The sequence below is a fragment of the Dermacentor silvarum genome, chromosome 2 (genome assembly GCF_013339745.2).
Source record: "Dermacentor silvarum isolate Dsil-2018 chromosome 2, BIME_Dsil_1.4, whole genome shotgun sequence".
NCBI lineage: Eukaryota > Metazoa > Arthropoda > Arachnida > Ixodida > Ixodidae > Dermacentor > Dermacentor silvarum.
The window spans coordinates 189,206,905-189,217,604 of NC_051155.1; the positions used below are offsets into that span (position 1 = coordinate 189,206,905).

The 10,700-nt window shown below is 45.9% G+C and overlaps 1 protein-coding gene across 1 annotated transcript; it reads left to right on the forward strand.

The window, feature by feature from the left end:
• The first annotated feature begins 2,172 nt into the window (after positions 1–2,172).
• LOC119440618 (tigger transposable element-derived protein 6-like) lies at positions 2,173–4,014 on the forward strand. Its single transcript, XM_049662987.1, has 2 exons — positions 2,173–2,217; positions 3,370–4,014. The coding sequence occupies exons 1-2, from the start codon at positions 2,173–2,175 to the stop codon at positions 4,012–4,014; spliced, it is 690 nt and encodes a 229-aa protein (XP_049518944.1).
• The last annotated feature ends 6,686 nt before the right edge of the window (positions 4,015–10,700 follow it).

The following is a 10,700-nucleotide window of genomic DNA, read 5'->3' on the forward strand; positions in this document are numbered from 1 at the left end:
GCTGATAACCAGAGTTTCGAAGATCCTCCAACACGGTTCAAGTGCGATGACGAGATAATTCCAGTAAACAGATGCAGGAACGAAACGATTACATCAGATTTGCGGTTGATAATAGATGGATGCGAGCTGAATGCCTTAGTCGACACCGGCGCTGATTATTCGGTAATAAGCTTCAAGATGGCGAAGAACCTGAAAAAAGTTGTGACGCAGTGGACTGGACCGCAGATACGCACGGCAGGCGGGCATCTTATTACACCCCTTGGCCGATGCACCGCAAGACTTACGATAAAAGGCTTCACTTATGTTTCTGACTTTATTGTACTGCCAGAATGTTCACGGGAACTTATATTTGGAATGGATTTTCTACAAGCTAACGGCGCCATAATTAACCTACGTCGGTCCAGTGTGTCTTTCTCGACAAAACAAGCTATACCTGTGGAAGAATCGGAGGAGCGACGTAATGCTGCACTACGCGTCGTTGATGATGATGTAACTGTGCTGCCACGCTGCAGTATAATGGTTCTTGTGGAGAATGAAACATTTTGCGACCGTGAAGGCATAGCGGATGGAAACATAGAGCTCTTTTTGAACAAAGGTATTTGCGTGGCTCGGGGTCTTGTGCACTTAAGCAATGGCCGTGTGAATGTCGCGCTTACGAATTTTGGAAATGAATTCCAACACATCGCACAAGGAACAGCTATTGCCTTTTTCTACGAGTTCTGTGTAGCGACCGAATTATGCAGCCTAACGACGTCAACTGCTTTGACAGGAACCTGCAGTGCCGACAGATCAATTACCGTCAACGCAAGACTCCCGGAAGCCCAAAAGAAACAGATACATGCTCTGATAAATGATTTTTCTGACTGCTTCTCTACTTCATCGAAGGTACGGCGCACGTCCGTTGCAAAGCACCGAATCATAACAGAGGACGCCACAAGACCTGTATGCCAGCACCCGTATCGAGTTTCACCAAAAGAAAGGGAGATCATCAAGAAGCAAGTAGAGGATATGCTTTCAGATGACGTTATTCAGCCTTCCAGCAGTCCATGGGCGTCTCCCGTAGTGCTCGTTAAGAAAAAAGATAACACACTTCGATTCTGCGTCGACTACCGACTCTCCGCCAGCACAAGCACAATCATTCGGAATAACAGCCCTGACTTGCATCGGTCACTCACCTTTTAGACTTCAATGGTGCTGCTATGCGTTACATTCGAACGGAAACGACTATTCGGCGTCGTATAGTATATCAATAACGCTTGCATATATATATATATATAATATACCGCTAGTTGCGGGCCGTCCGCGGGAGCCAAGGAGAAAAACCGTGCCATGCGCAGCGCGTGTAGCCGGCGAGCGAGGAGAATCGAGGAGGAAAGCGCTGCTACTTTCAAATTATCGAGGGGCTTTATCCTACACCAGCTACACCCGTGTAGCCAGCGTAGGTAAAACAAAAAACGACAGTATATAACCTCCCTGGATCAACCAGATAAAGTCGCAACAGCGCGTCCATCGGCGCGATGATGGCAGCGGATACTTATTGGTGGGACGACGCAAGTTCAAGACAGAAGTTTTGTATACATCTTACACCATGCTCCGATGTTGGGCTGCATGCCAATCAGCAGATAAGACAAAAGGGAATATTGCATAGGTCAGAGGTGCCATGTCAAAACTTTGCTAACGTGTTCTCAGAGACTTTCGTAATCTAATCAATGATAATCAGTTATCCTTACTTTCACAATCAATTATATGCAGTTAGTCTTCAGATGGCACCAATCAGCATCACTTAGTGCAGGGTAGCACTGTAACCATGGATAACCAGTTTTTCACTTCTTTCTCAACAGACTTGAACATTCATTCATCAAAATTCTTTTCACTCTTTGGGTGCAGGTGTGTTTCTTAAGTCCAACAAGCAACACATAGCAGGCTTTATTGATATGTTTCAGAGAATTTTTTAAACTGAACATTCACAATAAATTTAAGACCTGGTCGAAGAATAATTCTAATTGGAATAGTTAGTGTTCCTCTTCCAACATTGCTTCTTCAGTGCCGTCATTGTTCCTTGACACCCAAGCTATTTGACAACTTGGGCCACTGGGTCGGGGTAGAAGGTGGGATGACTGCGGCATGACGAGAGTAAGATCACGAAGCAGGAATGACTACAATGCAAGAACCATGACGGCATCATGGCCAGGAGCACACAACCAGTGGCCCAAGCAGGTAGGCAACTTGGGTCACTGGTTCGGTGTAAGAGGCTAGATAGATAGATAGGCTCAAAACCGCCGAAGAATGCTATTAGCATTAAAAGACTTGTCAAAACGTCGGCTTTAAAGGTGGCCTGCGCAGCGACGGCCATTTGCACTTTAGAGCAGAAGCAAATGTTAAAGGAGCCTGGAAACACTTTTTGAACATAGTAAGAAAATGTTGATCTGTTGTAGATGCTGCTGCGAACATGTGAGCCAAGTACAGTAGAACCCACTTATAATGATACCGGTTTTAGCAATATATTGGTTACAACAATCAAAAGCTGTTGCAACATTACTTTTGTATGTTTTCTATGGTAAAATAACCCGCTTACTACAATGCCCCCATGCCACATTATCGGTTATAACAATGAAGTGTGGCTTCTGGGTGCCCGTGCCAAAAGGTGCGAAATCCTTGAAAAGAAGAAAAAAAAAATTAAATAATCCAGCCGCTGCACCCTTCCCGCCACGTGCTCATACAATAGAACTTGTTCTTCAGCCTTCTCCGCATCGCCAGCCTCGCGCACTTCTCTCCTGCCGCCCCTCCATCACTCCGAACACAAATGGGCTGCCCTATAACTCTATGCCGTGCCACCCTCCGAAACACGAATGAACCTTGCCAACACGCCGACAGCGCTGATCTGGTCGCTCGCCCCTCATTCTGCGCAGTTCTGCCAACGGATTTGGTTGTTTGTGTTAGTTGATTGAGTCGTATCATAGGAAGCCTGCGTTGTTGGCTTCTTATGATATATTAAAAATCGGGCCCCTCGGTTCCCTTTCTTCTCGTTGATTGCGTCGAAGTCGTTCCTGGCCACGTGGTTTCTCCGTCTCGTTTGAATTGCTGCCGAAACGGAAGATGGCTGATCTGCCCACTCATTACCAGACGACGTTGCCGGTGAAAAGAAAGCGCACGGCTATCGATTTGGAGACGAAGTGCAGTATCGTGAAGGATGGAGTCGACGATCATCCACTCCGCTGAGAAGTTTGACAAAGAAAAGTGCTCGCTTGACAATGGGCGCAAACGTGTTCGACAAGGTGCCTATAAGGAGGTGGAGGAGGCCTTTACGAGTGGTTTCTCGGTGCCCATGCCCTGAACTTGCCTATCACCGGGCCGATTCTGGCCACAAAGGCAAAACAGTTTGCCCTGCTGATTAACAATGTGGACTTCCAGCCAGGTGGCGGCTGGATACAGCGCTTCAAAGAGAGGCACGGCATTGTCTACAAAGCCGTCACCGGCAAGGGAGCTTCACTTGATGTGGAGGTGAAGCAGAAGTGGGTGCAGGAAACGCTGCCCCGCATCTTCGACAATTACGTTGACGCCGACGTATACAATGGCGACGAAACGGGGCTGTTTTTCCAGATGTTGCCCTCCAAGACGCATGCGCTCAAAGGAGACACGCGCAAGGGCGGCAAAAACAGCAAGCTGCGCCTAACTGTGTTTTTGTGCGCCAACATGGACGGGAGCGACAAGTGCCCCGCATTTGTCATTGGGAAGTCAAAAAATCCTCGCTGCTTCCGCGGTGCTGCCAGGATACCCGTACACTACCGTAACAATCGCAAGGCATGGATGACAAGAGAACTTTTTCGCGAATGGCTGTTGGAGTTTGATCAGCGCACTGAGCGGTCGAAGAGGAAGGTGGCGCTCGTCCCGGATAATTGTAGTGCCCACCACTCCATGCCCAAGCTCTCAAACGTGGAAGTTTTTGCCTGCCTCCGAACACGACGGCAGGTTTGCAGCCCATGGACGCCGCCGTGGTCGCCACTTTTAAGGTGATGTAGACTTAGACGAAGCCCACGAAGTTCCCACCAACGAAGTGATGCCAGAACTTTGGTCCGCAGTCGATGAGGATGCTGCACGACTCGAAGAGTTTCTGCATGTGGACGACGCATTAGTAACATCAGAACTTCTCAACAATGAGGCGATCGTCACGAACATGCTTGAATTGGACAGGGACAACACTGACGGCAACGACGGCAGCGATGACGTGGTTTGGCAGGCTGCCGCAACATTTTCCTTGCAGGAGGTCTTACAGTTGATTCAGTCCCTCCGGGGCTTCGTTTTTGCAAGGGACCTTCCGCTGCACTACGTGGAGTACCTGGATGGCATGAAGAAGGATGTCCACAAGCTTCGTGTAAGGCAAGCAAGGCTGACGGACATGGGGTTTTCTCGTGCAAGCCAGTGAGAAGCACGTGGCGAGATGCTTGTGGCGATTTCACCCCAGCGTTTCTTTGAGATTTCTCAAGCTGAGAGGCGGTCGCGGCAATCTTCTCGTATTCTCTACAAGGCTACTTTCGGGGCCACCAAAACGATGCCTCAGCGGAGCTTCGCATGTCACTTACCGTCCGTGACCCCTCTTTGCAGTTGTTATAGCAGTGCCATTCCTGAACGCCAAGAGACGCGGCTTGTTACACGTGATCGGAGTGCACAGGAAGCAGAGTTACAGTTGTTTTAACGAGCTAACGCAAACAGTAGCCATTTGGAGGAAGGTGGTGGGGAGGAGCACTGGCCTCCCCGTCATTATAGTTATCTCACAACAGCTCTGCCATCACTCTATTTTGCTTTTTTTCTTGCAACCCGTTTATAACAATTATCGGTTATAACAATAGAATTTTTGTGGCATTTGAATATTGCTATAAGTGGACTCGACTTTATCATTGCAATGCATGCAGCAAGAAATTTACAATATTGTGTGAAACGGCGAACAATCGCTTGCCCTCACTTGTGCGATGCCGTTGCATCGAAACGAGTTGGCCGACCAACAATGTTGTCCGATTTCGTGATTGTAAGAGCATTCTCAGTGATACATAATTGCTAATTACATGTGTGATATGAAAGGGCAGAAAAATAATTTCATCTTTACACTGCGCAAGGCCTCCGAGATGGCAGCGACATGCTGCGTAGCGTAGTCTACCGCCACTGCCATGGAGTGCCATGACAAGCCCTTTCACCGCCATGTCACTCAACTTTTGGCCAGAGCTTTGCCCTCTTGGCTTCCAGCGTGCTAGCAGAGAAGAGAGAAAGTAGGGTATTGGTGTGATAACTCAATTTATAGTTGGATTCGAAAAATGTTTGCAGCACGAGCTTCGGGAGACGTCCTTTAATAGTGAAGCCATTCTATGATTAGTTGAACAAACTGTTTCAGGGCCCCTTTACAAGTGCTATAATTATTCTTGGCGCTCATGATGAATTGAGGCTTTGCGCTATAATCATGGAGACAAAAAATTAGGACAATATTTTCGTGTCAGTACTCCTTTAACATCCTGAAACTACAGAGACAGTTACGATGGGTGCTGTGTTGGAAGGCTTCAAAATGCCGTATTTATTTGAATATAAGGCGAGGTTGTTTTTCAGAATTTTCAGCCTTCAAGTCACCCTCCACCTTTACGCGAATTTTGCCTTTAAATGTGGCTTCACTGCAGCGCGCGCCCCGATTCCGTGAAGCCACACTACAGGGAGAAATTGGCGCTGCCGTGAAGCCACACCTAAAGGCAAAATTCGTGTATAACCTGCACTTCGCGTGTTGAAGCTCCCTTCTCCCACCACCTATTTCATGGCCGCCATTTTGCATTTTGGCTGTTTTAGGAAATTCAGTATTTCAGGCGATCACCGCAGAGTCTCGATAATCCGTTGGCTACTGCATACTCCAAGTCCTTTTTCTTGGGTCTCACCAATTGCACCCACGCCTTATAATCATGACTGCATTATAATCAAATAAATCTGGTAATTTGGCCTATCTTGGTTTCTATAATGTATACTTAAAATTAGTAATTAAACCTACGACCTTGTGCTCAGCAGCAGACGCCATAACCAGCGAGCTAGTCGCACCAGGTGCATCATTCACTCCCCCCCCCCTCAAGAAAGATCTGCATGTGAATCTTACTAGGTTTGATTTGCCTCAATGCATAAGTATGCACTGATACATTCACAATAAGACAAGCACAATGTACTGTGAATCACAAGCTGGTTTTATTTTGGCATATGCAGTACAATGAGCCTGCTCACATTTCCTTTATTTACACTTACATTTTTAACAATTGGACTTGAAACAATTAGTTTAAAATAATTGCCCTAAAGTGCTGATTGTTGCTGCCGTGTGGACTGTGCCTTTACTGCTGTCAAAATGTCACAGCTTACATTGTACACCACCATTAAAATGCCTAACCAACAGGTCTGTCAGAAACATAAATTAGAATTAAAAAAAAAAAAAAGAATAGCAGCATTGGTTTTTTGTAATCGTCACTCATTTTGGATGACTGGGTGGCTCATCAATGGTTTCAACAATTGAGCTGTTGACAGCCAGGTCCTTGGCCTGAAACAGAAACCAATATTTTATGAAATAGCCGATTCTGAACATTGAAATACAAAGTCGAAATTGGATACTCTAGAAACACAATTCCCACATTCCACTATAATCAATATTGTGCATACAATAAGCACTTCTTGGTTGCATCACGCACTACTTATCACCAAAAAAGGTGCTGGTCACTTTGTACATGTAAGGCAATGGTGATACGCTCCACATATTGCAATCCTCTGGTCTGCACTACATGTTCACGAGGATGACCAATAGGTCAAGCAGTAGGTTCCTTCGCATTTTTAATTGACAATGCATTTGGGCTGTAGACAAGAGAATCCAAAGATAGGAAACTTTTGATTAAAAAGGCAGAACAGTGCCTGGATGTAGATTATCGAACTGACACCAATAAATGAAGCAAGGATGTTTTGCAGCTGCATTTTTCACTGGCTGAAACTTGCACTAAAGATTAACCCTAAACTGTTCATAGATGGTTCCATATCAAGCGGAATTCGAACAAATTGTTGACATTATTTCTGGTATTCGGAGTACATACGTAAGGATGGGGGGGGGGGGGAATGAAACGTTACAGTTATAACTAAATTACTCTACCAATTATTTGTAGCTGTTAGTTAAACTAGTCACGGCTGAAACTTCATTACAGCATACCAAAAACGCAACTATTGCCTTTGGCATTTAGTTTTAATGCATCACCATTTTACGATATCAAACTGAGCATAGTATATATGATATATTGGGCATTACAGGGTTAATTTTTGCACCACTAGCTGTTCCTTTACCTGTAAATTGATCCCAGGCTTCGCTACTAGTTTTGCGGTCACGACTGTAATAACGCTAACATCATTCTGAAAAACAGTTTTGTGAATTGTGCAACTTTCAAGCTCAATTTGCCTTCTCTTAGTAGCATTACTAGGCATGGGCAAATATTCCTTATTGTAGAATATTCGATCGAATAATTTGGCACTCCCGAATAGGCAGCCAGAAGGCACTGACGGCCAGTACACATCTCGGAGGCTATGCTTCACGTCATGGCTGCCATAGATCAACAATAAATCTCGAAGGCTATACGTTTTTGCATTAAAGAGCCGGAAATGTGTGACGCAAAAGAGGAAAAACGGCGCTAGCGTACAACCGAAACAAAGCGGCGGAGTCCGCCTCGTCATCAGCAGAAATCGTACGCGAATGACAGCAACGACGGAACGCTTCGTGCCTATTTGTGCCTTTATTGCGTTTACTGCCGCGCATAACGCGTTGGCCGCGGGATTTCATAGTCACCATCCATGATCACGTCGATAGCTGCCGCGGTTTCTTCCGCAGCGGTTGCAGCAAAAAGTTTCGTTTTAACCCAATACGCATGTCGGCCGAGTGCCTAGAAAGCTGTGTAGTGGCCATCTATGATCGCATTGAGCGACTGCGGTTTTGTCAGCAGTTGTTGCAGCGAATGGTAGTTTCGTTCCGACTCGATGTGTGCGTCGGCCGTGTACCTTAGCACCGCAAAGTCGCCGTTCACAATCGCGTCGATAGTGGCCGCTGTTGCGACAAACATTTGTTTCAGTTTGACTCGGTGCAAAGCTGTCGAGGATGAAGAGCACCAGCTGGAGGTGCGATCTGAGGATGAAGAGCTCATGATGGAGGTGCGATCTGTTGGCGGTCAGCTTACTGGCGAAAAAATAGTCGGAATGCGCACGCGGTACTGCAAAGCGTGTCGCAAATGGTGGCGCACACCGCAGCCGTGCTGCAAAGGAAGTCGCGAGGCCTCGATCGCCGCTGCGAGAGCCAATCAGTCACGAGATGACAAGAATTGCAGCTTCCGCACCGCTTTTGTGCAAAATAGCAAAAGGATTTGCTCATCCATTACACTAATAAAATCGTGCTGACCTAGTAAGCATTTGATCATTGTTTCCTGGATGCCCTGATCATTCAGCATTCGGTTAATTCAGACTTTTTTTTGGTCCCGTGAAATTCGAATTAACTAGGTTTTACTGTAATATGTGATATATGCTATTCGAACTATTTGATTCGAAATTATTCGACCAAATCACTATTCGCTTCGAACATCAAATTCACTATTTGCCCATCTCCTAAGCATTACAATGTAAGTGTGTGTGTGTGTGGGGGGGGGGAGTGAAGAAAATCAATGAGAGGAGAGATTTCTAAAATGGAAAGCAGTACATGAGAGGAAACAATGTTGCCAATCTTGAGGTCAAACAGTTCCATCAATTGACCTTGCACTTGCAGCAAACCTACCTCAGCAAAGATTCGGCTGAATTCTGCGATAGCCTGGGGCGAGCTGAAGGCGGCCTGGAAGTGGCGTCGAACATTAGGGTCAATCGACATATCCACAGCGGACCAGTAGGCATGGAGGCGCTCTGTGCGCAGACAAGTCTGCACTGCCACAATGGTGTCACACAGCAGTGACCCATCATCAGCGATGACCCGGATGCGTGCACCAAAGCACGAGTCATCATACACCATCCTCAGGTTGCCCATCCCAAGGGACTGTGCACACATAGAAAAAGGCAAGACACATAGGGAAGCATGTTCAGGCTGGTAATACATAGCAACATGTAGGGCACAGCACAGAAGACAAAGGCACAACAGGGAAAAAAAAAAAAAAAAAACATTGGTCCCATGTTTGTTTCTCTGATGTTTTTGTCTGTGTGCTGTGCCTATTCATTGCCACATCTCAACTTTCACCCGCGTGCATCCGCAGTCTCCTATCGCAGTACGTGCACAGATATGCCTAATATGTTTACTGGCAGGCCTTTAGAGCTATTTCGGATTTGCCTGTAGCGATTTGAGCCCTTGGGGGCAATAAAAGGCATGCATTCATTTTTTATACTGCGCATTTTTACTGACGTTTTTGCGGCCCCAAGAGAGTCTGAAAAATCGGACGTTGACCGTAGTTACAATGTTAAGTGTTCTGTTCCAAAGAAATGAGGCCGACCACTACGGGAAAGCATAACCAATAAAATGTTGACACCCTTGTGCCGACATGTAAAGACAGCATTTCTGCAGTTGATTATCTGTCTAGCATGTCTTATGCAGTTCTGAATCGTCAACCACTGCCTCCTAAGCGGCAAATGAATAAGTGATTCGCATATTAGGAAACAATGAATTTCGACTACTGAGCAACCTTTCAGATGATAGTCGGCGTTTATATTTTCCGTTTCTGTCTTCTGTCCATATCTGCATGCCCAACTTTTTCTAACATGAATCCCTACCAACTAGCTCTATTGTCTGTCATTCTAAAGAAATGCTATCAAGCCTCATTATAATAGCAGCAACAGAGAAAAAAGTGAAGAAAGATCCTTTGGAAGCTTGTTAGCCTGGCTCCTGCAAGCCTAAAGAGTGGCTCACATAAAGAATCGCAATATGGTGAACCTTCGTGCTATTCTGTTCCTTGCCAAAGCGTATACAGGAAGAAAAGTTCGAAATCATATTGACAGAGAGCAGCAATAGCGGCAATTAAATTAATCATATTATGGCGTCTTACGTGGCAAAGTTATGGTCTGATTATGAGGCACAGCCGTAGTGGGGGTTCTGAATTTTGACCACCTGGGGTTTTTTCAAGTGCACTGTATATGAGCGTAATTGCATTTCATCCCCAGCAAAATACTGCTGCCGCGGCGGGGATGCAACCCGTGACGTTGAGCTCAGCAGTGCATTTCCAAGCCACTGGGCTACCGCGGCGGGTGTAACTGACAAGGAATAATAAATGCGCAAAGAAGCATGCGTCTTGTGCTGCATACAAGACAGTCACAATGATGTGCAAGTGACACAGAGCTTTGGAACACAGCATCTTCAACAACTGGAGATGCAATGATGCAACACTGAACTTCCACATAATATCATGGGCAAGCCGAGTTCTAGGCTGTCCTGTTAGCATTTCCACTTTTGCTCAGGGCACAGAAAGCAAGACAAAAGTGGCTTCTGTGGAAAACGAACACTGCCCTGCAACTTTAAACGGCCTGTGTAGTTTGTGCTACATGTAGAACTTGCTTGCACTAGCGATATTTACGGTATTTACTCAAACGTAATGGGACTGCGTTTGTAACGTGAGGGTAACTTTCCAGTCACATGAAATAAAAAGAAAACTGCGAATGTAACACAAGATAATGGAAGAACTGGCGCCTGTATTCAA

What these genes read in the sequence shown, in the direction of transcription:
- LOC119440618 (XM_049662987.1), top strand. Translation starts at nt 2,173, where the DNA reads ATGACGGCATCATGGCCAGGAGCACACAACCAGTGGCCCAAGCAG. An exon ending in ACAACCAGTGGCCCAAGCAG is followed by an intron (nt 2,218 to 3,369) that starts GTAGGCAACTTG and finishes CTGGCCACAAAG; the next exon opens with GCAAAACAGTTTGCCCTGCT.